We start from the raw sequence: 27,680 nt of genomic DNA, 5'->3' as shown, positions 1-27,680 counted from the left end.
TTTGATGGCTGCATCATCATAATTGCTAGTTTATGTAGAAGATCCTAAAAATTAAAAATCACTGCGTAAGTCAAGCAAATCTGATTCATTTTCCATTTGTCGTAAAGACGCAATTCTTAACATTTTCATTTCTAAACCTAAAATAATAAAAGTGTACAATTTATCTGCACTGGATTTATATGGTATGCTTCCAAATGAGAAACAGAATTTCCCTATGGTAGTTCATTTTAAGCATCACAAATGTCTTGGTCTGGGGTTTCTCAGAATGTGCTCTATGGTTGGTGCCAGGTTCTTATTCAAAGGCCAGTGCATTTGAGAATCCAGGTAAAATAAGGTTAAATATGTTTCTTTACTATGAGACCTTTGAGAGTCTTTAATATGCTGACATCATTATCACTTTCCAAAAGAGCAGGGAATATGTGGTGCTTCCCAGAGTTGACTTTCTGATATCTGTCATGACTAGTCCCCCTCTGAACAGACCGTGGGAATCACTTATTTCTTTCAAAAAGCTTTTTTTAATTTAATTTTATTTTTAAGTCACCGCCACACCCAACATGGGGCTCAAACTTACAACCTGAGATCCAGAGTCGCATGCTGTACTGACTAAGCCAGCCAGGCACCCCTCTTTCAGAAATCTTTTATTTTCTTTAGGTACCATATATTTCGTATACACATCTCCCCTACAATCCAGAGTACACTGTTCAGTAAACTCTAATGAGATGACTGAAACATTTTGGTTAAATAAACCTAATGTTTACATCAAGTTCTGATTTCAAGCATGCATGTAAATAGCATATATTAGGACACAGTACACCGCAACTGTCTGAATCCTGTAATTTAATTTAAAGGTAGGGGCGCCTGGGTGGCTCAGTCATTAAGCGTCTGCCTCCGGCTCAGGTCATGATCCCAGGGTCCTGGGATCAAGCCCCGCATCAGGCTCCCTGCTCCATGGGAAGCCTGCTTCTCCCTCTCCCACTCCCGCTGCTTGTGTTCCCTCTCTCGCTGTCTCTGTCAAATAAATAAATAAAATCTTTTTAAAAAAAAAGGTAATTTCACTACATTTTCCTTAGCTCTGGAACATCAGAGTACTTTTGAGAAGAAACTGTTCAGTTAAAAAAGATTACTGGAGGGGGACCTGGGTGGCTCAGTCAGTTTAGCATCCGACTCTTGATTTCGGCTCAGGTCATGATCTAAGGGTTGTGAGACTGAGCCCCACATTGGGTTCCCACGCTGGGCATGGAGACAGCTTAAGATTCTCTGTCTCTCCCTCTCTTAGAAAAAAAAAAAAAAGATTCCTAGAAGCACAGTAATCCACAAGCACTCGGTGGCTATCACATTTTTACCACATCCAGTAATCCCAGTACATTTGGCAACGTGTCAGGTAGGCCGCACTCTCTGGTGCCATGTCATAAAAAGACTAAGGACTGAGATCCCACTTCCAGAGAGGAGGGAAGGGGTATCATGGTGGCTGTCAAGTTACATGAGGAAGGAAGGAAGTATTGTCTCCTTTCCTGGGGAAGCACAGAGGGTGGCAGATATTTGCTGTTGTGTTGATTCAGAAAATGAAGAGACAGGATCAATAATACTCTTTTAGAAGGGGGCAGGGGTCCCTGGAACAAATGGTGAGAGGCCCAAGGGTGGTGGTGACTGGCATTCACAAGTCAGGGGCACAAGCAGAGAGTGTGGTGACCAGCCCATATCAGGGAATGCCAGGTCCTGCACACGCACGTGGACGGGCTATGGTATATGTTCTAGACCTCTGAGGCAGGCCTAAAGATTTGCTGTTTCCTCAGACAGAAACATCATCTTCTTCCTTCTCAACCTGATGAACTTCTATTCATCCTTCAAGACCTATGTCCTTGAAGTTTTCCCAAGTCACCAACCCAGGCAATAACTGACCACACCCGCCTCTGGCTTCCGTGTGCTTTTGCTCACACTTCTGTGCCACACCATGGGTTATGAACTGAACTGCTGAACTGTGTCCCCTCAAAACTCGTATGTTAAAGTCCTAACCCCCAAGTACCTCAGAATAGGACTGTATTTGGAGACAGAGTCTTTAAAGAGGTAATTCAGGTAAAATGAGCTCATCAGGTAGGCTGTATTCCAATGTGACTAGTGTCCTTGTAAAAAGAGACTGGGACAGACACACATAAGGGAGGACCCTGTGAGGGCACAAGGACAAGATGGCCATTTACAAGCCAAGGAAAGAAGCCTCAGCAGCAACAGTGAAACCTTGATCTTAGACTGCTAGCCTCCATAATCATGAGCCAACAAAGTGTGTAGTTTAAGTTCCCCATTCTGTAGTACTTTGTTAGGCAGCCTTAGCCAACTAATAGACCACATTATAGTGGTGTGATACTAAAGCAGTCACTTTGGATCTTCTGTGACTCTGTGCTTTCACACCTTCACTCATGTACTTCTACCTGGAATATCTTCCTGCCTTTGCCCAGAGAACTCCTAGCTGTTCCCCCAAACACATTCCAGGTGACATGTTCCCTGGACAGCTGTCCTTAAACACTCTGGCCCGAAAGAATGACTCCCTCCTGGGTTCTCCGTTTGTGCGTGCACAGACATCTACTACAGTACCACAGAGCACGCTACAGCTCCCAGACTGCAAGGGCCCTGGGGACAGGTACTGCACCTTGTTTGTTCTACATCCACAGCACCCGCCATGCCGCCTGCACTCAGTAATATGCTTCTACTCTTCCCTCTCCCCTTACGGGTAGATGTGTTTTGGAAATCAGAATTTTTCAGATTGTATAAAGGTGTATTTAGATCTCAGTGGGGTCTGTGACAGCACTTTACCATCAAATGCAGGATTCCTGGAAAACATCTATATTCACCTTAAGTTTTGCTAAAAAATAAACCTGTGCCAAACTTCCAAAGAATTTTTGAGATTTTTGAAAATAGATAAAAGATGGTGATCTCTTTATGTAGTACAGTCAGTCCTGTAATCACACTTGTTTTGACAATGCAAATGTGTTCCAGTGTGACTGATCTATGGTATCTCATCCATGAGAAACACTAGGTGAATGCAGACTAGTGCACCCAGTTGAAGTGAGGTATGTAGCAAAATGCACACACGCACACACCTCAAATATCTACCAGTTACCCCAGACTGCCGCGTGTGTTACACATGTATTGCAGCTGTCTGTCCAATTTCGGATAGCCTGCCTTCCTCTACCTCGCAAGAGCTCACAAGCCACATACCTTCCAACGCACCAGTCCACAAGCAAACTGCAGGGCTTTTTCAAGGCTTTGCCATAGTTACTGTAGTACTTATGTATTTCATTACCATTTAATATGTGGAAAACTGCTACTATTTTTATTAGGTTCTTATTCTTTTAAAATATGTCATTGATAATTTTTTGTGTGTTGTGTTAATATCCCATTTTTCCCATTAGACTTGGTTTTCGTTTTATGATTTTGCACAGCATGTTGATTTGGGGCAATGTAGAGGTCACATTATAGCAGCACGGACTGTAAATACCTAAGCAAAACCTACTGAATTATGGGTGTACTTAACCCAGATCTAGGCAAAGATGTATCAGTTAAAATGACAATGACTTGGCAGGTTTCTTGGGCCCACTATTTTTCAAAACCACATCAATTTTTCGGTTTTCTGTTTTTACCATTGATTTCTCTCAGAACCCCCTTTGACATGTCTTAAAACAATTCACAAGCAACACCAAATAATATTTAGAAATAGTAACAGAGGCAGACATGATTGCTAATGTGAAGTCTCAGTGTCTGGCCACATTTCTCCCACATGCTAGAAAATGTGTGGGTGCTGGTTGTTTTCACTGCCAAATTGTGCCACTTGAGTTTCAGAGAGTGCTGTGAATAAAAAATCAGGCTGACTTTGAGTGGGAAATATTGGCAGGGGGAGCTGCCTGCTACCTTACCCTGCAAATTTAGTGCAGTAGGACAAAAGCTTTAGGGACATCGGAGGCTGTATTGATGAGGGTTTAATCAGAGAAACAGAACCAGTAGGAGATAGAGGTAGAAATGTGTGTATGTGTGTGTGTAAGATATATTAAAGGATTTACTGCAAGGAATTGGCTTACACCAGGTGGTGGCTGGCTAAGCAAGTCTGAAATGCACAGGGCAAGTCCTCAGGAAGGTTAGGCAAGAATTCATGAGCACCGACTGAAGCTGCTATGCACAGATGGAATTTCTGCTCTCAGGGAAGCTTCAGTCCTCTTTTTTTTTTTTTTTTTAAAGATTTTATTTATTTATTTGACAGAGAGAGAGACAGCGAGAGAGGGAACACATGCAGGGGGAGTGGGAGAGGGAGAAGCAGGCTTCCCGCCGAGCAGGGAGCCTGATGTGGGGCTTGATCCCAGGACCCTGAGATCATGACCTGAGCTGAAGGCAGACGCTTAACGACTGAGCCACCCAGGCGCCCTTCAGTCCTCTTTTTAAGGGGACTTTCTCTCTATCTTTCTATCTATTGAGAGGGAGAAAGAGAATCCCAAGCAGGCTCCACGCCCAGTGCAGAGCCCAATGTGGGGCTCAATTTCATGACCATGAGATCATGACCTGAGCTGAAATCAAGAGTCAGACGCTTAACCAACTGAGCCACCCAGGTGCTCCAAGGCCTTTCAATTTATTGATTCAGGCCTACTCAGATTATCTTTAATAATCTCCCCTATTTAAAGTCAATGAATTATGGACTTTCATTACATCTACAAAACACCTTCACAGCAACAGTTCAATTAAACAGTATTTGTGTTTGATTAAATAACTGGGGACTATGGCCTAGCCAAGCTGACACATCAAAATGATCATCATGCTCCAGGGCACTGGGTGGCTCAGTTGGTTAAGTGTCTGACTCTTGATTTCAGCTCAGGTCGTGATCTCAGGGTCGTGAGATGGACCCCACAGAGCGCTGAGTCTGCTTGAGATTTTCTCTTCCTCTCCCCCTGCCCCCCTCTGTTTGCACACGCACTCTCTAAACAAACAAATAAAATCTTTAAAAAAAATTATCATCACACTCCATCCTATGTCAACCTGGCCCCTTATACACATCTCTTTTAATCATATTTAATCTCCAAATAAAGTCAATATAACAAAGTCATACTTCCACTGTGATACAAATATCCCACATACATTTGAAAACACACTAACCTGCTCCCCAGAAGAGGATGCAAAGTCCTTGAGTAATATTCACACTTCTCCTATAACTTATATACTGAGGTATAATGCTATTATTAATATATCTGACATTAAAGGATAAGGAGAGAAGACGGAAGAAAAGAAAAATATTTGGTTAATATATATACAACCATATTCATAACAAAATAAGGAAGAAATGCCCTTATGAGTCCTTGTTTTAACAACTGGTCATGTGATCATAGCTCTCTTTATATGTATATGTATATGTATATTTACATGAATACGTGTATGTGGTCTTCTTATGTAACCTTTGTAGCCATCTTGTGCCACTACCCATTCCACATTCCTTTTATCCTTGGCAAGGAACTCAACTGGCTATGGTTCTTTGCCTGGTAAGGTGACACAAACCTACATTCCTACAAAGCTGGGCCATTAGCCGTCCTCAACTGGGCTGCTGTAGTTTTCTATTACTCCATAGGACCCAGGAGTACTAGGGGATGCCATAAAAGATCTCCTATATTCAAGACATACTCTTCCTTACCTCTGTGGTATGGCAGCAGCCCAATTGTCCCTGGGTAGTCAGGATTAATCACTTTGGCCAGTACAGTTACCCCCTTCTTCACCTGTTCATGGAGAGGCATGAGTAGCCCCAGACGCTGGGTGACAGTCTCAACTACCAGTTCAATGGAATCACTGTTGGGTTCCCTTGTGGAAGCACTCTTCCCACTGGAACTAAGAACTCTAGAGAAGCAGAACCTAAAGTCAAGGGGATGGCAAATGAAAATTTCCCTAGGGGGTTACTAGGAGTTATAGTGGACCATTTCTATTTCTAGCCCTTTATTCCTAGACCCATGGAGTCTGGCTGTGAGAGAAACAGTCCCAGCCCTAGTACTGCCACCTAGCTGGCACTGTAACTGAGTCTTCTAAAGGCCATCCCACCATCCATCCTATCCAGCCAGCCGCTTCAGAATGATGGGAACATGGTGAGACAAGTGAACTCCATGAGCATAGGCCTATCAAGTCCCTTGATCAGAAGTGATGTCTGTGTCAAATACCATTACAGCAGATAAGTCCACAGACGATAGTTTTGGCAGATGCACTATGTGCAAAAAAGGCAAATCTGTGTCCAGAGTTAAGTGTCTGTTCTAGGAAGAACAAAGTGCTGCTCCTTCCATGATGGAAGTGGTCCAATGTAATGGATTTGTACCAGGTAGGTAGCTATTCATCTCGGCATGGTGCCATATTGGGGACTCAGTGTAGGTCTCTGTTGGCCTTGGTTGGTGGAAGTCAGTGTTGCTGAGCTCATGCATAACTTCCACTATCGTATTCACAGGCCCACTGACAAGTAGATGGGGAAAGAGGCTGATAAATATCCACAAAATGTGTCATCCTATGCACTTGATTATTAAAATCCTCCTGAGGCCATCCTTTAGTTAGCATTTACATGGGACGTGAATATCCTGCAATCCTTTGCCCATTCAGAGAGGTCTACCCACCTACCTCTTCCAGAGACCTCTTTGTCACCAATTTTCCAATCACAATCCTTCTAAGTCTCTGACCATCTAAACCACTGGCTACTTACCACCTACGAACTGTTATAGACTTGTACCTCTGGCCATTTTTCCTTATAAGCAAAACAAACAATCAGATGTACTGATTGAAATTCTGTCCACTGGGAGGACTCCCCTTCACCACTGTTCTTTTGGGCTGTCCTAGAAAGGGGCTTCAGCATGACAGCTTTTGAGTGGTGCCTCAATATCATGCAAAACTATCCATAAACCAGGCCTAAGTTTTATCTTCCTCAGTTAACTAGTCATAGGGATCGCCCCATGAGGCCATAGGTACAGGATGGGAGAGAGAAGGTGGTGTAGCAGGAATGGGGACCATGGGCAATTAGGCCACTTCTTCATATAACTTTGAAGGCCCCTTCTGGGCCTGCTTGAACCTGATCGTGCATACACTACCTTCCTTTTGATAATGGAATACTGTGCACACCCAGTTTTATGGCTTGGTGGCTTAGACAACACCCAGTTCATGATGGGCAGCTCAGGTCACACGGCAACTTGGTGGTGCATGGTGAAGTGTTCAGTGTCTACTAAGCCAAAAGCTGCCTAGCCTTAGCAAGCCAAAAGCTGTTTCTCAAAAGCTTGATACATAGTTATCTGCAGAGGATAGCAGGGTTTTGTCCCCAAATCCTTAGTGTTTCCTGTGAGTCCTACAGAGCCTGCCAAAGGCTCCAAACAGTATCCCTCTCTTTCAGTGACACTCAAGCACCCCCAGATCTGCTGGACCAAATGGACCAAATGGCAGAGCAGTTTACATGGCAGCGCAGACCTGTTCCAGAACCTTCTCTTGTTCTGGGCATTACTCAAAATTAGCAGATTTTTGGTCGCTCAGTAAATGGGCACATGCAAAAGAGGAATACGCTGCCTCCAAAATCTAAAGAGACCTACTAGGTGTTGTGCCTCCTTCTGGTGGTAGGACGGGCCAGATGCAACAACTTATCTTTCACCTGAGGAGAGAGATCACAACACGCTCCAGGTCACTAGACCTCTAAGAATTTTGCTAACGTGAAAGGTCCCCGAATTTCAGTGGGATTTATTTCCCATTCTCTGGCATGGAAGTGTCTTACCACTATGTCTAGAGTAACTGCTACCTCCTGCTCATCAGGTCCCATCACCATGCTTACAAGTCTTTAGCCTATGTGATATTATTACATGTCAGTGATTTCTTTGAAAAACAAGCTGATTTTTAAAAGATGCAGTATCTTGGTTTGGTACTCTTGTACTAGTAAAAATTTCAAAGTCTGTGTGTCTTTACATCAATAGCTTCATTAAATTGAGAGCTGGGTGGCACTGATAAACCAGAAATAAGGCCTGAAGAATGTAATGTTTGTTGAGGACTATTGAGTAGAGAACATTTAAGAACGTGGGTGGTTATGACTGGTTTAACCGTGAATGAGTTCAGTGGTTAGACAGCTGGAAATCGTGATAAAAATTATAGTAGTTATTGATAATACAGAGACTCTAGAAAGGTTAGTAAAATAATTATTTAGTTACAGATTATAGAATGATTTGATTCACTAATAATTTTTTTTTAACCTAGTGGCAGGTACAATCTTAATTCCTGTTGGATAGAAGGTGAGTTTGGGGTCAAATTCTCGAACCATGCCTGAATACGTAAAAGTTCTTAGAAATAAAGGATAGAAGTCACTAGTTCTACTATATGAGCAACAGTTCTTATTAAACTTAGCCGAAATTCAGGGGCACCTGGGTGGCTCAGTCAGTTAAGCGGCTGCCTTCGGCTCAGGTCATGATCCTGGAGTACCAGGATCAAGCCCCACACTGGGCTCTCTGCTCAGCGGGGAGTCTGCTTCTCCTTCTGACCCTCCCCTGTCTCGTGCGCGCTCTCTCTCTCTCTCTCACTTTTTCTCAAATAAATAAATAAAATCTTTAAACTTAGCAGAGGGGTGCCTGGGTGGCTCAGTCGGTTAAGCGTCTGCCTTTGGCTCAGGTCATGATCCCAGGGTTCTGGGATCAAGCCCCACATCGGGCTCTCTGCTCCAGCGGGAAGCCTGTTTCTCCCTCTCCCACTCCCCCTGCTTGTGTTCCCTCTCTCGCTGTGTCTCTCTCTGTCAAAGAAATAAAATCTAAAAACAAAACAAAACAAAATTTAGCCAAAATTCCTGATGGTACCAGCTGCAAGTGGACCAAGGTCAAAGTGACACTAATGTGTCATAGACCCATCAGGCAAAGTGCTTGTTGCTTGCATAGACAATCTATGAAAAACAGACCCCAGGGGTAGCAGAATGAAACCATGAGTGTTCAGATGGTCTAATAAAGGAATAAGAACTCACCTGATCCTCTGTGCCTATCTATGGGTAGAGCTGCCTTGTTATCATTTCTGAGAACAGAAAAAAAAAATACTGTTTTAAAAGATTTAAAAAAAAATTCTAGTCTGTCTCAGTGTTCCAGATTATGTCCGACAGTCCTGTCAGGCTGTTCTTCCTTGATCTGTACTGATACTAAGTTTATTTCTTTTGCTACTTATTCTGTTCTCATTGGAGAGCACTAGGCAGGGACAACACAGTTCTTTGAGAATCACTGTCCTCCCCCTGGATTTCTCATTCCCAGACTAACTCTTGGACAACAGCTTGGACAGGTAACAGATTCATTCTGGAACGGTTCTAGTCTAGGGAGAAGTAAAAAAAAAAAAAAAAAAAATACACACACACACACACACACACACACACACACACACACACACACAACCACTACCAGTTTTGTAGAACCTTCCATTAATTCATGCACCAGACACTGGTGGAATAAATGGCAATCCAATTCTGAGATTCCAAGGGTCCATGATTTAAAGTTTCACCTGTTTCTTGGATGTGATGTCTTTGACTAGTAACCACTGGGTCTGTGTGATGTGGGAGTAGGGGAGAAAACCAAAGCTGCCCTTTGTCCTTTCATGGTTGGGAATCACTTTTGTGAGGTAATTTCCATTCTGTGGTGACAGATGTCTTAGAAAGGCAAATGTCTGCCATGAAACCCAATGTCTGAAATGAGTCACTTCAAGGAGTCACAGGAGCTCCATAACTAACATCAGGAAACCTTGCAAAGGTCACTCCTAAACCACAAACATTGTGGCTCGAAATTTGTTACCATAAATGCGGCCCCTCTGTGCAAATATTGCCGCTTGTTTGTCCATTTTAGCATCACCAAGTCCAACAGTGGCTAAAACTATGACATTTTTGTTTACTGTTTCTTACCAGAGGATAAATGCTCTTCGCTTCAAGAGGTTGTGTGAATATGGGGAAACAAGCCTCAGATTCTTGAAGATCTGGGCTTATTTAGTCACCTTTGCCATTTACTAGCTTCTGGGGACCTCAGCTATAAAATGAGGTGACTAAACCATACACTATCTAAGGTCTCCCCCGCCCACCACCACCATTCTAAAATTCTATGAACTATTTCCTTAAAAAGCAAGGCAAGTTTGGAATATATTCTAGCTCATAAAATTTGTAACTCTTTTCTTTTCTTTTTTTTTTTATATCTTATTTATTTGACAGAGAGAGACACAGTGAGAGAAGGAACACAAGCAGGGGGAGTGGGAGAGGGAGAAGCAGGCTTCCCACTGAGCAGGGAGCCCGATGCGGGTCTTGATCCCAGGACCCTGGGATCATGACCTGAGCCAAAGGCAGACGCTTAACGACTGAGCCACCCAGGTGCGCCCCTGTTACTCTTTTCATAAATTATCTATTATGTTTTTTCTACTCCTTGTTTGTCTCTAAATGATACTAGTTTTGTTGCCACCATGTTTATTTAGCAATATTAAGGACATCTGGGGCTTGGGAGCAGCAATAACATAGTCTGCAAGTTGGTAAAAGAGGACCAAATCATTCCTTCTCTTTGTGTCAGGATCCAGGTCCCTATTGCTAGGACTGACAATGCTGATGGAGAAGGAATTTAGAATTTGAATTCCCAACCTCCATCACCCCATTGCCATCCTGAGGTAGACTCAGTAAGTTTTCTAAATCTTTTTTTTTTTAATTTTATTTATTTATTCATGAGAGACAGAGAGAGGGGGAGAGAGAGAGAGAGAAAGAGAGGCAGAGGGAGAAGCAGGCTCCCAAGGAGCAGGGAGCCCGATGCGGGACTCGATCCCAGGACTCTGGGATCATGACCTGAGCCGAAGGCAGACGCTTAACCATCTGAGCCACCCAGGCGCCCGACTCAGTAAGTTTTCTAAGAAAAGTGACCAATGTGTGCGCCTCAGATCCTGGAGCAGAATGCCTGTCTGATTTTCTTGGTGTCTTATATATTCAGGAATGTATGCCCTCCCTGGACTCTTACTCTACCTAATAACCCTACAACTTTATATCCTGTCTATTAGACTCCACCCATCTATGGAGAAGCAGTACTATTGTGTCCAGCACAAGTCAGTGCCATCTCTGCAAGAGCCCTGTTTCCATTGTGTTCAGTGCAGATCTCAGACCATAACTGATGAACAAATATTTACTGCAGTCCTACTGTGTACAGAGCACTGAACTAGACCTGGCATTTCACAGGAACTCTTGAGTTCCTGACACCTCCTAGTACTCAAAATTTAGGAGAGTAAGTTGCTTTTCAAAATTCACAAAGTTTTTAAGATTCTGGCTCCTATGAGAAAAAGCTGGAGTCTTACTAGGAGAAAACCCCCTGGTAGCAGCTAATGATGCTCTCTCTACCTGAAGGTCCAAAGGGTCTAGTGGTAGTGTCAGCGGTCATGAAGGTGGTATGTGTATACATTGGGGATGAGCTGAAGAGGATGTAAAGTCTTCTCTCGAGGGCATGTGAAGATCAATGACGCTTGGACTAAGGGGAATCCTCAGGCTAGTGTCTTTCAAATAATGGGCGACAGCCTATTTAGCAGACCCTCCAATCAATTTAGTGGGCCATGACCAAGAAGAGTCCTTTAAAACTAAGTAGAAAAGAGAATAAGGTGGAATAGAAAATATAGTGAGCTCTATTTCATGAAACTTGTCTCTAGTTTATGTATGTGTGTTTATGTGTGTTTGTATACACAACTTTATACACACATGTTCTGATATAAAACATAGTTCTTTCTCTAGGTCAAGTCAAAAATATTTGAGAAATGCTAATCAAGAAAAACTGCCACACTTCCCAGTAAGTTAGAAGTTTAGACGTAAGAGTCAACAACTATTTGTCAACACAAGCCACTGCATATGTGGCAGTAACCATGGCTAAAGGAAGATGAGAAAGCACTGCATGCAAGAACAAGCTGAGAGCTGAGCTGCCAAAGCCATTCGCTGCCTGACATCACCAAAGCCAGAGCTGCTGTGCATACTGTCGAAATCTCTACTTAGGCTTTGATCATTCTATTTCTCAAGTACTGAAACTATCTCAGAGTTGAACAAAACCTCCCACTTCTTAATTAAGGAAGAAAGCTTTATTAAACCTGAGATTCTGTGCCTGCCGAGCTTGGTTTGGGACATAACTTAAAAACTCATCATGTGGGGCATAACTTTAAAAAAGCACTCTGCTTTACCTTTGACAGAAAATTCCTGCAATATAAAATTTCATGCAGGAAATCAAATCTATATGCACCGGATTCATTTCTGCTGAATCACATTACTTGATACTTTTCAAGTGCCTTTCATATAACAATTTCAAGGAGTTGGGAGTGATGATGAAGTCACTACCTGTTTCCCACATCAGATTGGAGAAGCTAAGCTAGCTGAACAAGGTCAGATGCCAAGAGTAAAGAAACAGGTCTCTGTATTCTCAGCCTGATCTCCAGACATATAGCTAGACAGACACTCAGGTCAGAAGGCAGACTGTTGCAGAATATTCTATTCTCCATCAGTTTTTCATGGATTTCTTTCCTTTAGACCAATATCCAAATAACTGATGAAGCACCAGGGTATTAGGTAGAAGACTGAAGATCATTCTGGAACCATAAATTGGAAGTACTGTATTATGCTCCCTCACACAACACGTGGGAAATTTTAGAGCTTGTTACTAACCTCCAGAACTGCACAAGATGTTCAAAGGGATACATGTACCCCGGTGTATAGCAGCATTATTTACAATAGCTAAATTATGGAGGCAGTATAAGTGTCCATCAACTGATGAATGGATAAAGAAGATGTGGTACACACACACACTGGAATATTATTCAGCCATAAAAAAATGAAATCTAGCCATTTGCAACAACATGGAGCTAGAGATATTATGCTAAGTCAGTCAGAGAAAGACAAATACCATACAGTTTTGCTCATATGTGGAATTTAAGAAACAAAACAAATGAGCAAAGGGGAAAAAAAAGAGAGCGGCAAACCAAGAAACAGACTCTTAACTATAGAGAACAAACATGGTTACCAGGGGGAAGGTGGGCAGGGAATGGGTGAAGTAGGTGATGGGGATTAAGGAGTGCACTTGTCATGATGAGCACGGGGTGATGTATGGAAGTGTTGAATCACTGTATTGTACACCTGAGACTAATATTACACTGTATGTTAACTAACTGGAATTAAAATAAAAACTTAAAAAAAACAACTGCACCTGATGAGGACATGAATAGATTCAAGAAATATTTAGACACATTCATTAATGGTAAATTCCCAATTTCATTGTCCCACTGAGGACAATGAAAAATATTTCAAAATATGTTTGTAATGAAATGAAGTTGATAGCAGAAGGGGCAGATGCTATTTTTCCCCATAAATAATAATTCTAGCAAACATTACTGAACTTTGGCTACATGCTGGGCTTGAAGTTTTACATGTAGTATTTCCCAACCACTTGGTAAGTTATTATTTTCCATATTTGTAGGTGAGGAAGCCGAGGCTTGGAGAGGTACAATTATTTGGCCAGTGTTAATATGGCTAATATGTGGCCATGTTGAGATTCAAACCGGTCTAATTCCAAATACCACACTCTTAATCATTCTGCTGCATTCTAAAAGTGTGTCTTGGAGACACTACATGACTGAGACCTCACTCTATATGAGGCATATGACCTCTGAAGAGTTTAAGTCTCAGTTAACCTACTTACTAGTTATGAGACTTTGGGCAAGTTCCATAATCTCTTAAGTTTCTGTTCTCTCGTCTATAAAATAGGGATAATAATAATATGTAGCTTACTGATTAAATACTTCATATAAATCATTTTGCAGAATATCTGGCACCTAGTAAGTAAGTACTCAAAAAAAACATTAGCTAGTACAATGCTGGTTAGTATTAAGAAATTCACTGAATTAATGAATGGGTATGTAATTGACCTTTATGTGGCATTTCTTAGATATTATGAAAAAGAGGGGCACCTGGGTGGCTCAGTCAGTTAAGTGTTGCCTTCGGCTCAGGTCATGATCCCAGGGTCCTGGGATCGAGCCCCACATCGGGCTCCCTGCTCAGTGGGGAGCCTGCTTGTCCCTCTCCCTCTGCCTGCTGCTCCCTCTGCTTGTATATGCTCTCTCTCTGACAAATAAATAAAATCTTAAAAAAAAAAGAGAGAGAGAGATGAGGAAGAGGAGAGGGGAGAGAAGAATGGGAAATATAGAAGCAAAATGGGAGAAAGAAGAGAATGAAGAGGAAAAAAGAATGTCAGGAAATATATAATGAGAAAGAAAGTTTAAGAGCTTTAGATATTTTCAGAGTAATTCAGGTTTACTCAGAAGATATAACTAAAATTTCGTTATTCTGTTTTAGCGCAATCCCAGAACAAGTAAACCTCACTGGCATGTAGTAGCATTCTAGAGAGCCAGAAAATAATGTTAACCCTCTTTCGAGCTGCCTACGATTCTAGACAAACACACAAATAAGTAGTATTTGTGATATACCAGATATACAAACAGTAATAGACACATATACAATCTAAAATTAGAGTTCAAAGAACCACAAGATGAGGCACTCTCCTTTTTTCTGGGCAGGCTAGAAACCAGTCTATACCCTGATAATGTCACTGGACTCCACAGGCAAGTTGCAAGGCTCTGGGGTCAAGAACAAACAGACCCGTTCCAAGAGGAATCTTCCTTTCTCTGACACGATCCAAGAGGACTTTGTGGAGCGGGGGGCTTTAGCAGACCCTGAAAGACAACTGTGAAGGTCGGGGCCTGATGTTTTAGTGAAATTTAGTGCCGCTCAATAATGCACTGAGCCTTGCTTACATCTTAATTTGTTTAAATCCAGGCTTTGCCATCTCGGCAAGCAGACGGCAAGCTCCAGGAGGGCAGTGTCCTCTGTTCCCTTGCATCCCTTAGGTGACCTACCTAATTGTGGTGGGAGCAAAGAGACACCTCATAAATACTTCTGGCTGGGCTGCAGTTCTAACTCACTCAAATTGAGCACATTAATTGCCAGAAGTTTAAAACACAGAGTATTTTATGTGTGAGGAAAACTGGGTCCCTCAGTTGTGTATTTTCCCTAGTAAGATGCCAGCTCTGGCTCAAGACAAGTTATTTCAAGAAATAGTCTCTAATAACTTGAACGACGGAAGCTCTGAAAACAAACTGCACTCTGCCATCCTCCAGGATGCTCCCACCTTTTACAGTGGGAAACAAACCATGCTCCTGGTCTGTCTGCAACAGAGCCTGTATGAGGACAATAAGCTGAGTATTCTCTAACGGGGCCCCCACAGCCTTGCCACTTGAAAGATTAAGTCTACATTCTAGTGCCACTGTGATGTTTTATTCATTTACTTATTTATTGGGGGGGTACCATTTGGAATTATCCTCTGCCTTGCAGAATTCACTCTTTCATATATTTTATCTTGATAAAATACCGTGGAGTGCTGTATGAAGCATTCCAAGCAAGATCCTCTCCCAAGTGTCACAATACAACTTTCCAGTGAGTGTTTCCCTCCCGGTTATTAACTGAAGGCTTCCAGCTACGGGGAGAGGAAAGGAGCTGAGGTCCCTCACATAACTCTGAAAATGGGCTTTTCTTCAGATTCCCCAGTTACTGTCGTGGCCATTCAATAATGGCCAGATCACACAGCTGGAAAAGTGGGCACTATGTCATTAATCACTCACAACACAGAAATAAGCCAGGTAGGAAAAGGCTATCGGGGGGAATAGTGCTTCAGTGAATAAGATGGATCTAGCAAGAGAGAATACGGAGCTTCAAAATATACTGACTATATCTGGGTCCCAACTCTTATGAGGAAAAAAAGAGAAGACATAGTTCGCAAAGGGGCTCATGCCACAGTGGTTTTTAGCTTCACTTTTCCCACAACCTCCATGACGGATGATGGTCACAGAGCACAAAGCTTAGAATATGTGTAACTCCTCTGCCCGAGCTAGAATGCACCCTTTCCTCTCCCATTCAACAAGGCATATTAAAATGTAGGTAAGTGGGAATCATCTACCGATGCACTCTAACATTTTGGAGAACTTAGGTACCTCACTAATAATAAGAGTGCTTGGGAAATACACTGTTTGTATAAAGTTGCTGCCACAGAGGTAAAAAGCTGGAGGTTATGCTCCGACGGCATTACAGTTAATGTTGGTTGCCTTTCCCTCCCATTTCCCAGTTAAGTCCAGAGCCTCTTCTTCACATTCCACACACGTACCTTCTGGGCTGACTGAAGTCTAAAGTTTCCCAATCAAACATATGAGATTCTTCTACCTGGTAAGTTATCACAGGTAGAGACACTGCAATCCAGGGGATGCACGGCCCGGTAGGGCATTTCCTATGTCACGATAGAAACTTCTACAGCAGGACTCAGGTTAGGTACAGGTACCGTTGAGTTGGCGTTTGACATGATTCTAATTCCAGTAAGAAGAAAACGGCCAATGGAGCATTCCCCTCAGGATTCTGCCCGTGACAGTTGCTTTGAGAACCATGTGTCAAACAGCACAGTGCCCCCCATGCTACTGCACATGCTTTCCTCACTGACCCTGACGTTATCTGTACGTCAGCTCATTTCATTTACATTCACCTCAGGGGGAGATATGTAATCTTCTCATTAAAAGATATCAATGAAAAAGTAAGGGAGATGAGAGAGATTAGCTGCCTTAGTTCCATTCAGCCTTTTCCAGGTTCAGAGGAGAGGAAAATGGCATCTCAAGGAAGTTCCATTTCCCATACATCTGAAAAAGCAAAGATTCGCTGAGGACTGCACTGCAGCTGTGAGACCTGGCTGGGTGTGCTGGCCAGCAGGCTGGGACTGGCAAGCGCAGGTCCCGGCCAGTGCCTCCTGCCCATCCTCCTCTCCATCAGTGTCTACCCAGGGCACATGCAGACAGCAGTCCTGGGTCCGACAGAGTGAGGCATCACATGAGAAACACATCATGGCCTGTATTTTGCCTCAATCTTATTTAAAAGAAGAAAGAAAAAAATGAAGTAGGTGCATGCCAGGAAAATATATTTGTCTGTATGACAATGACCAGAAGTGCAAATTATTTGCTAGCTCAACCAAACACGGGAAGTTTGATTTTTACTTGACTTCTGTGAAGGGCAACAGGAGAGTGAGGGCTGGAGAGAGATTATAGGTAGCAAGGTACCATTAGGTATTCTGCTCTTGTGTCTGACTTCAGGAAACACGTCGTCCCAGCCAAAGCAATGACTCATCCTCCGCCGCCGGCGTCACAATAGGAACTTGATTTGCTGCAGCAAACAGTGCAACACTCCTTAGAAAAAGCTCTGCTCTAGGATTTCTCAAAGATTAATTAAGTGCGGAAAATGGAAAATTACTGTCACCATTTTACATTAAAGAAAGATGACCGAAACACAACGTGAATGGACTAAAAACTTCAGTTCAGAAAATCGGCAAACATTTCTGCATTTGTTTTTGGTTGTTGCTGATTTAATTTTGTTTTTTGACATGTAACCAAATATTGTATTATAGCAAACGGACTCAGGGAGATTTGGGGGATCTGAGATTATTCTACACAGACGTTCTAAAGAAATGGTGAAACTGCCAGCGACTACACACCAGTGACCATTGGCACAGAGTTCTTGAATTCAAACTTACACTCTCCTTTACTCAACAATTATTATGGCCCTGCCATGATAGAAAAAGCCTTCATAGAAAGGACTAAGACAGCCCTAATATAAGAGAGGAAGTGATATGTCCCATGGGAACGGGATGGTTACTTTGAGGAGAGAATTCTCATTTCTAAATGCGGAAGTCTTGCTGGTAGAAGGCAAAGACAGCCTGGCCTTGAAAGATGACTACAACAGAATGTTCAGAAATCAGAGAAAAGTGTTTTCTGAGCCATGAGCACAGAGAAATGAAGGTGAGAAAATGCAGGGAGTCAGGGAGCAATGAGCAGTTCAGACTGCCAGGAGTGAGGAGACTTGAGAGAAGTGCTCCCTGATGTGGGGATCAGATTTGTGGAAGGTCACGACACACACAAAGCATGTTGATAGGTGGGAAATGCGTTCACCCTCCATGAGCTGTGAAGAGGAGTGAAATTAAAAACTTTCATAATTAGAGCAGACAGGACAGCTGCAGGGCTGGAACAGGGTCTTGGAGGCCCACTTCTGGGCCAGGTGTTAATCCTTTAGCTGCTGGACTGTGGGGTTGTAACGTGTAAATAGGATTGAATGGGACAGAACAGCCAGGGTGTGGGCAAGGGTGGCATTTGGGGTTTTAGGAGAAGTGAGCATTCACCAATGAGTATAAAGTATTTCAAAATTTTAGCAACCAATACAGCCACACCAACGTATACTAGCTGAATTTCAGTTCTAAGGTAATAATAATAAAAAAAAAAGTAAAAAGCTCATTAAAAGCTTTTGTTTTTCAGATCTGTAGAGTGGACCTCTACTTGGATGCCCCGAAGATACCTCAAACTCAGTATGTCTATAACAAAAACCATCATATTCTTTCCTAAACATGTAACATCTTATGATTACTTCAGGAAATGTCACCATAAGCTGATGGTACTCAGGTACTCATGTCAGAACTCTGGCAATCACTATTAGGCCTATAACATCATGGCCAGCATATGAAGCCCCCTCCTAGTTTTGGCAAACCATCACTGGGTGAATTCTGATAGGAGCCAGGGCAATCTCTCCCCTTCACACTCCATGTTTTTGCCCTCAGAACCTTGTAAAGTTTCCAGAACCTATCAAATATAAGGTGATCCTCAATCTCAGGCACTCTCCCATTTTCCCAGTAAGACTGCCTTCTTATCCCCAGCCAAAAAGCCTTATAAGACTTCCTGGCCAATTTACATGTATAATATTCTAGGGATATAGTTGAAATGTAGTCAAATGTGTTCTTAAAATATTATATTAATTGAATTATACATTTATTTAGTTGAATCTGTTTATCTGAAAATACTGTATTATTCAACTCAGGCATTTTATATATCGGTGATATTCAAATTGTTTTTGATAATTTCTTTGATCGTCCCCTTCACTACTTTCTCTCAGGCTTTCTGAAACATATTAGTAGTATGTTGGACTTAACGATCTTCATTTTTCTTATTTTTTTCTCACCATTGCCCATCTTGCTCTTTTTTAAAATTTTACTTTCCAGGAAACCTCTGTAATTTCATCTTCCAACACTTTTATTGAAACTACCTGCTTCTTAAATGATTAATTTCCAAGAGTTCATTCTTATTCTCTGAATGAAGAGCATCCTACTCTTTTTTCGTGGAGGCAGTTTCTTCCTCTTATCTCCCTGAGGATTTAACTATGTCTTCTTTGAAGTTTTCTTTGGCTCCTTGAAGTGCTTCTGATTCCTTTGAGCTCCCTTTTCCTGTTTCTTCACTCTGGGTTCTGCCTTTCATGCTGGTTGCTTTAATCAAATGTCTAGTCATTCTTAGCTGTCCATTCATATTTAATAATGAAGCACGAAAAAGCCGTTTTGAAGTTGGTCCATGATATGAACTGGTAGGCTTCACTACAGAGTATTTGGGCAAAAAGACAGGTTGGTCTTTTTTGTTGTTTTTAACATACATAATGTATTAGTTAGCTTACAGGCTAAGTTGCTACAACAAAGAGGTCCCCAAACAAAGTGGCTCAAACAAGTCAGGAGTTCATTTCATTCTCTCTTAACACTCCACAGTTGATCGTGCTGGACAAGCTGCTGCTCTTTCTATTCTTCCTACCTTGCTGCTCCACCATCGCCCAGAGTCCTTCCCTTGTGCACACGGCTGGGGCTGCCTCACCAGCACATTCGCATCCTACCATTAGAAGGAGCGAGGGAAAGGGGAGGACAAGCAACTTTCTTTGAATAGAGTTAAAGAAGGTGATAAGAATTTAGTTAGTGGTTGGGATGCCTGGGTGGCTCAGTCGGTGAAACATCTGCCTTCGGCTCAGGTCATGATCCCAGGGTGCTGGGATCGAGTCCCACATGGGGCTCCCTGCTCGGCGGGGAGCCCGTTTCTCCCTCTGCCTCCAGCTCCCCCTGCTTGTGTGTGAGCTCTCTCTCTCTGACAAATAAATAAATAAAATCTTAAAAAGAAAAAAAAATTAAACACGAAAAAAGAATTTTAGTGGTCACACCTCCCTGAGAGGGAGCCCAGGAAATGTAGTCTCTCGGCAGTCAGGTTCCTTGCCAAAACTCGGGAGGGGTCTGTTGGTAAAAGGGGACTCTCAAATGTCAGTAGCTCCAGGTTTTTCTCCCGGACAGTTCATTTTCTCTAGGAGTGAATCCACCAACCCCTTACCTGGCACATGTAGGCTATTGGTAATCACTGTCCAGGGCACAAATTAGGGCTTCTCACTCCTACCTCCTCCGTGCCTGCTACCTCAGAATCTGGTGGTGCTCTGGTTGACTTCCTGGGGGGGAGAGGAGGACTGGGTACCTGTCTGTGTGGAACAGGAGTGGGGAACAGCTGCTCCTTGGACAGACCTTCTCCTAAAAGCCCTCCTCTTGATCTCCCGCCCAGCCCCTGTCTCCTGTGGGCCCTAATGCCTTTATTTCTGAGCTGTTCAGGGGTCCTTCGAATGCCTGCATGGTGAGAACTTAGATTTGAACTTGCTGTTCTCTTACCATTCTTCTGCCACTTTCTGGTCTTCATAAATTCTAGTTCAGGATTAAACATATCTCCCTCATCAAAGATGAAGTCTGAATTTCTGTTTCTTGTTCTCTTTATTATTTAGGGGATTTGAAAAAGGAGAACAAAGTGAAAATGGCTTTCCTATCTTGAAAATGGAAATTTTTTTTCGTCTGTACATGATGTTATCACTGGAAATTTTATCTCAAGCCACAAATGTCCATTTGCTTAAAATAAGAACAGTTTTATCTTTCCATTCATCCTGTGGGTGTATATTCATGATCTCCACAAAGTAACCACTAATTGCATTTCATTTTAAAGTGATCTTTCAAAGGCTTATTTCCAATGATATCTAAGACTTGCAATTGTGAAGTCATTTCCCACTGCCCTCCCATATTTACACTAAATCTATATTGAATTTCTTTGCTTCTTTTGTCAAATGACTTCTATAAGTATACAAGCCAGCAGTGACAGAGGTAATTCCAGGCTATTGTGTCTTTTTTTTTTTTTTTTTTTTTTTGACAGAGAGAGAGACAGTACAAGCAGGGGGAGTGGCAGGCAGAGGGAGAGGGAGAAGCAGACTCCCTGCTCGGCAGGGAGCCCGATGTGGGGCTCGATCCCAGGACCCTGGGATCGTTACCTGAGCCAAAGGCAGACCCTTAACTGTCTAAGCCACCCAGGCGCCCCACTGTGTCTTCCTTAAACAACTATTTGTGGTTCAAAATAATGTAAGTAAGAAGGGTGCTCTATAATATAAAAGGGTTTTAAAGACCCGAATATAAGGCAACTCTGTTTATTCGGAAAGATAATTTTGGGGAACAAAACTTTATATAAAAAACTTTGTAATCTGGCATGGAAGAATTAGACTCTCTTGTCTTTTTTTTTTTTTTTTAAGAATTTTTATTTATTTACTTGAGAGAGAGAGAGAAGGTACAAAGGGAAAGGGAACAGGGAGCCCTCTTTGGGGCTCAATCTTAGGACCCCGAGATCATGACCTGAGCCAAAGGCAGATGCTTAACCAACTGAGCCACCCAGGCACCCCGAGACTGTCTTTTCTTTTCCCAGTTGTGCTCATGTTATGCCATGTACACAATATGCCCTCTTCAGCCTCTTTCTCTGGCTAACTCACACTGATCCTTCAAGACTCATTTCAGTTGTCAGCTCCTACAAGAAGCCTTCCTTGACTGGCTCCCAGGCTCTCCCAGAGGCTGATCAGGTGCTGTACCTGTGTGTTTCCACAGCATCCAGTGTTCCCCCTAAATAGCATTTATTATATTATAATCACTGGTTATTTGTCAGTCTCTCCCACTAAACCATGAGCTCCTGGAGGACAAAGTTCGTCTTATTTATCTTCACATTCCTAGCATCTATAAACCATGCCTGGAACATAGCATTTGCTAGTTATATATTCACTTATTGAATGAATGAGAGAAATGCTGATTTCCAATTTGAAATAAAAGTTCTTCAGTGAAATCAAGGGCAGAGGAATCCAGTGAGATCATTTACCTTGGTTACTTTTATTCACTCTTTCCCTTAGTGACTCAATATTAACCAAGCCAAGCACAGAAAATGTTTTCTATAAGCCTCAATTAAATGAAACTTCAGAAATAAAAATTTACCTTGGAGAATTAAGCCCTTGGATTGCCGGTTGGATAAAAAGATGCATAAATTTGTGCTTTGAGTAATTGGTGCTAAGGGACAGAAATCCACCCTCCTAAAAATGGGGGTTAATGGACCAAGAAAACACAAAAGCCCTATAATGAGCAGTCACATTGGAGAGAAGAGCCACAGAGGGTGGGAAAACTCTGTGAGCACTTTAGGTTACAATCTGCCCTTTTCCATATGTCAACCAGATCCATGGAAGGAAACAGCAACGACTCCAACATGGATTTGACTTGTAGGCTGAACAGCTGACTGGAAGATTTGAGCTCCTTCACTGCTTTCATCCACCACAGCTGCCATGATGCAGGCCCATCCATCATGCTGACAGTGCGGCAGGATGTCTCCCAAGCCAGGCTGGATGTGCAGACGGACTTCATCACAGCTGCACTAGTGGAACTCTTAGGGGGCAACATATGAATAAGTTTCCGAGATGGAAGTAGAGGAATGGGCTGATGGAGCAGAAGACACAGCGTAAGAATCTTCTTTTTGAAGATGAGGCATGCAGCTGGCTAAAAGGAAGAGCAACTCTGTGACTGAGCCCAGCCACCTACACCCTGCTTAAAATCATGGTTGGTCTCCAACCATATGTCAATTTAATTATGAGACCAAGCTAGCAAAGGAGAGGCAAACAGAGCAAAACGTAAAACACACATACTGAGCAAAACTGTAGTGATGGTTTTTGTGTAGTTGATTTATTCCTCCAGGGAACCTCTTTTGGGGGTGCCCTACTTCCCCAACCCAGTCTGTGTTATTCCCTCCCCAGTCATCACATGCTAGGGTAGATCTTTGGCATATCTCTATCAGGGTATTTACTTTCACAGCCTTGTCAATCTTCCCCACTTCTTAAGGTTGGGAATGATGTCATTCATATATCTTCTGGTATAAAGAAGGGTAAACATATTTAACAAATGAATATAATGCTGTACAGCTCCGTATTCCTAGAACCTAGTATGTGCCTGGGTCATGTTAAATGGATGAATTAAATTAAAATATCTAGAATTTAACTGCTTTAAAAAAGTTCTATAGTAAGAGTTGAAGGGGAGCAAAACATGCCACTTTGGCATATTGATTATTTTGAGTTAACGTTACTTAAGAAACAGCCAGTGCAAGAATGACATGCCAACCATCCTTTGTCTTCCTGAAAGCAGGAAATAAATCTCCATGTGAAAGTTACCCTCCCTCTAACACGTGGGCAGAAGGCATCCTTATCACCAGAGATAGGGAATTCAAGGCCAAGAAGACTTATATAAACAAACCTTTTACTTCCTCACTAATTTATTATCCCAAGCCCAAACTTCTTTTCTTTTTATTTCTTCAAAAATATATTGTTTCCTCATCTAAAAGATATAAAAGCTACATGCTTTGGTCACTTCTTTGAATCTCATATTTGTATAGGCTCCCATACGTACAAAATTAAATTTTTCTCTTGTTAATTTGCTTAATTATAATTTAATTTAATTATAAGACCAGCCAAAGAATGTAGAAGGGAAGACAGAAAAAGTTTTCCTCCCCTACAGAGTCGTAGGTTTAAAAATTTCTCACAACTTTCATCTCATTTATTTCACACATAAATATCAGCACAGCTGATGTCCATTTGCCCTTCAAAAAGTGTTTGTATAAGTCTGTAAGTTTTGAGGTAATTATAATGAAAAGCCTTTTATTTGGGTCTGGTGTTCTTAACATATTAGGAGAGTGGGGCAGGGAGTGGGGTGAGGTCCAAGATATCCTGAAGCTGAATACTAACTGACTCTGATGGTGGCTGACTTTGTTTCTCCACAATGGTCCATTTAACCTGACAGCATCTATCCTATTGCTAAATTTCTATATTTTTTCAGCTGTTAAGATGACCTGAGTTTGCTCCAGGTTCAGTTCTGCTTAAATGCATTTAGATGGCATTTGGGCCATTACTCATTTTGGATAAACTTGGTGGAAAGGGATGTGTTGATGGCTCTATCATTCTTTGATGAAAACAGAGAGCAGATATTGACTTTTTACATTAAAGGTCAATTTCCACATCTGTAAATTGAGCATGACAATACCTATCTCACAAGGCCGTGGTGAGGAATAAATGGGATAATGTCAGTTCACCACAGTGCCTGATACACAGTAGGTTCTCCATAGGTGTTTGTGGATCTGAATCAATTTAATTAAATAAGGGTGCTAGTCCAAACATGCATGGAAAGCGACTTTTCTGACAAAGAATTTCATTCTCAGGGGACTACAGCAGATAAAATAGGAAGTTTTGATACAACTGGGGAATGTAAGTCTGAAAAACAGAGCACTTAGATATCATTCCCATTTCCCTCTAAACTGCTCCAACCCCACTCAATTCTATTCCACTGAGAAACCCTAGGTCTTCATCATGCCGTTTCTCTCCTGCTTCAGGAAGTGATGAGAAGCCAAAGAGGAGTCAGAAAACATGTTAGAAGGTGTCTTTGCCTTCCTTGTCTACTGGAGCATCAGACCAGAAAACCACATTCCACTCTGGATAGCTGTGTGACCATACTGAAGTCACTTTGACATGTTAGGGATGAAATGAGAAGAGGACACTAAGAAGAAGGCTGAACATGCCACCATCCTGTGAAACATAATCAAGGACAGTCCTGAAATGTGAAATGAAGTCCAGTAACTCCTACCATGTCAAATTTTTGCCTATCCACATCAGCACACCTGATCAAGACACTCTCATGTTTGGCTGGATGACTGGAATCCATTTACACATTTACCTACCTCCAGTCCTTTCTCTGCATAGTAGCTAAGGGATCTTTTAACAAGGTAAGTCAGAGAAGGTCCAGAATCCTTATTATTGGTTCACCTGCTCTGGCCTGGCCTGCCTCTCCAAGCTCATCTTTGCTCACTCTCCTGGGGTCACACTGGTTTCTCTCAGTTCCTCACACATTTCCTTCTTTCTTTAGGTCAATGAAAATCCTACCCCTACTTTTCACCTAGATATCTCCTACTCATCTTTCAGGTATAAGCTGAAATATTACTTCCTGAAGGGCACTTAAACAGATCCCCTACTTTGTGCTCTCATGCACCCTATACTTTTTCTTCACAACACTCATTGCAACTTGCAGTTTTATATTTATTTGACTGTTTGTTTAATGTGCATCACTACCAGGAGAGAAAAGGCTCCACGAAGGCAGAGAATCTGTTTTGTGCACCACTGTATATACAGGACCCAATGCAGTGCTTGATTCATTGCTGAGTAAGTGGAAGCAAAAAGGCATTTGTTGATCATATACAATTTTGTTGGGGATATACTCTGGAGTATTACTAAAAACTTCTCTAAGAGATATTATATGGTTAGGATCCTCTTTATAGAGACAGGCTTCCTTATTATAAGACTTCTATCAGAATGTTACTTTCAATCCACTACAGTTCCCAATGACAAATTATTTTTAATTACTGCCACATCTATCCAAAGTGTTTAGTATCTATTCAAAGTGCTGAATTATCTACATAAGCTTTGCTTGAGTTTACAGTACTTTGAACTTGGGGTTCTTTGTGACTCAGTTTCCCTATCAGGAAAAGGAGGGGTATGAACTAATTGCTCTTGAAGACTCTAATTCAAAATTTCAGATACTAGACTATATTATTATTTCTGCAAAAGATGTGAACCAGCAGCTCACACACACATACATACATACAAATGGCCAACAAACTTCAGTAGTAACCAAAAAAGTTAAAAAAATGAGACACTATCTTTGCAGATCAGATTGGCAAAGATGGAAAAAATATATCCTTGTTTAGCAGTTTCAAGAAAAATTATTTTTTTACTGTACATTATTTGGAGTGGCTATTTAGCAATATGTATCAAAAGTCTTAAAGAGTATGATGCAGATTATATTTTTCAAAGACAGCCATACCAATATAATCCATAATCTCCTCTGCTCTTCCTACAATGTGATGCTGATGCTCCTCCATTGAGAGGTGGGAGCATATATGTGTGCCCTGGGCAGGGCTGTACAGCAGAAGTGATGGTGCATGCCTTCCATGACGAAGTTAGAAACGGTGACACTGCTTCCACTGGGCGTTCTACTGGGACGCCCTAAGCTACATGGAAGAAGTCTAGATACCCCAAAATCAACATGCTAGAGAGACCACATACAAATGGAGAATGGCGGCTAAGGAGTCCAAGCTGTGCCAGCTCCCAGCTAGCTGACTCTTCCCAGCCCTAGTGTCACACACACGAGTAAAAGAGCCTTCGAAGATTCCAGCCTCCCATCCTCAAGCCAACCCAGCCCATGTCAAGTGGAACAGAAATAAACTATCCTAAGTGAGACATGCTTATCTGTAGATTCATGAGTAAAATAAATGTTGTTAGAAGTACTAAGTTTTAATCATGATGTTAAACTTCCACTGACGGGGCAGGCAGGACATAAGGATGAATTCTGAACTGTTACTAAAAAAAAAAAAGAAGTACTAAGTTTTGGTGGGGCGCCTGGATGGCTCAGGCGGTTAAGCAGCTGCCTTTGGCTCGGGTTGTGACCGGGGGGTCCTGGGATCGAGCCCCACATCAGGCTCCCTGCTTAGCAGAGAGCCTGCTTCTCCCTCTCCTCTGCCGCTCCCACCCCCACTCCTGTTCTCTCTTGCTTAAGCTCTCTCGCTCTCTCTCTCTCAAATAAATAAATAAAATCTTTAAAAAAAAAAAAGAAGTACTAAGTTTTGGGGTAGTTGGCTATGTAGCAATAGATAACCAGAACATCATATATACTGATGGTTTAAAAGATATCTATATCTATACATATATGTGCACATATATGATGGAGATGTATACATACGTAGAGATAGCGATAGACATATGTATAGATATAGATATCTTTTAACCTAGCTGTTTCAGTTCTAGAAATCTGTGCTAAAAAAATATTTAGAAAATATACAAAAATAGCTACAGAGCATTATTAATAAAACCAAACATTTTGAAATCATCTAAAATGTTTAGCAACTGGCAACTGATTAAAAATTTTATATTCATACAATCAATCACGAGGCAGCAATAAAAAAAGTGATGCATTTACTGACAAGGAAATGAATCAAAAATTATAATTAATCCAATTCTTCACACTTAAGGTCCATTTTTCTTACAATCTTTTATAGGACCTTATGTGCAAATAAATGGACCTTGGGTGTAAAACCTAGATTAATATTCATATTCATTGATCCATGAATATTCACCATTGGTTCATGCCCAGCTCTCCTTAAATTATTTATTTATACAAAGATATTAAAGCATATTGGTTGTTTTAAACAAAAATTATACTCTACAAATTACTCTGCAATTTGCTTTTCTCATCTCATAATTATCATAGATTTATTATGTATATCATATCATATCTCTCCAGGTTAAAGATCTGGATTTATCTCATTCTTTCTAATAGCTTACCATAATTTATTCAAACTTTTCTCCTATTGATGGACATTCAGGTTGTTCGAGATTCTTCTTA

At 41.7% G+C, this 27,680-nt stretch overlaps 1 protein-coding gene across 14 annotated transcripts in view; it reads right to left on the bottom strand.

Annotated features, from left to right (window-relative positions):
* Positions 1 to 27,680, bottom strand: part of CRACD (capping protein inhibiting regulator of actin dynamics) — a 258,544-nt gene that overhangs the window by 58,334 nt on the left and 172,530 nt on the right. The window contains exons 1-2 of one of the 14 annotated variants that reach the window (XM_027597481.2): positions 16,191 to 16,268; positions 8,975 to 9,021 (exon numbers count right to left, since the gene is read on the bottom strand). The exons of 10 other annotated variants lie outside the window; for them this stretch is intronic. In XM_027597481.2, the coding sequence (XP_027453282.1) occupies positions 8,975 to 9,021; positions 16,191 to 16,231 (88 nt within the window). In that variant the 5' untranslated portion in view covers positions 16,232 to 16,268. Of the gene's footprint in view, positions 1 to 8,974; positions 9,022 to 16,190; positions 16,311 to 27,680 lie in introns of those variants that run through there. 3 more of the 14 variants (XM_027597473.1, XM_027597482.2, XM_027597487.1) reach the window with 3 other exon arrangements.

This window comes from Zalophus californianus, chromosome 2 (assembly GCF_009762305.2).
Source record: "Zalophus californianus isolate mZalCal1 chromosome 2, mZalCal1.pri.v2, whole genome shotgun sequence".
NCBI classification, from domain to species: domain Eukaryota; kingdom Metazoa; phylum Chordata; class Mammalia; order Carnivora; family Otariidae; genus Zalophus; species Zalophus californianus.
The sequence above is the reverse complement of the archived record's forward strand: the minus strand, read 5'-3'. Positions and strand labels throughout refer to the sequence as shown.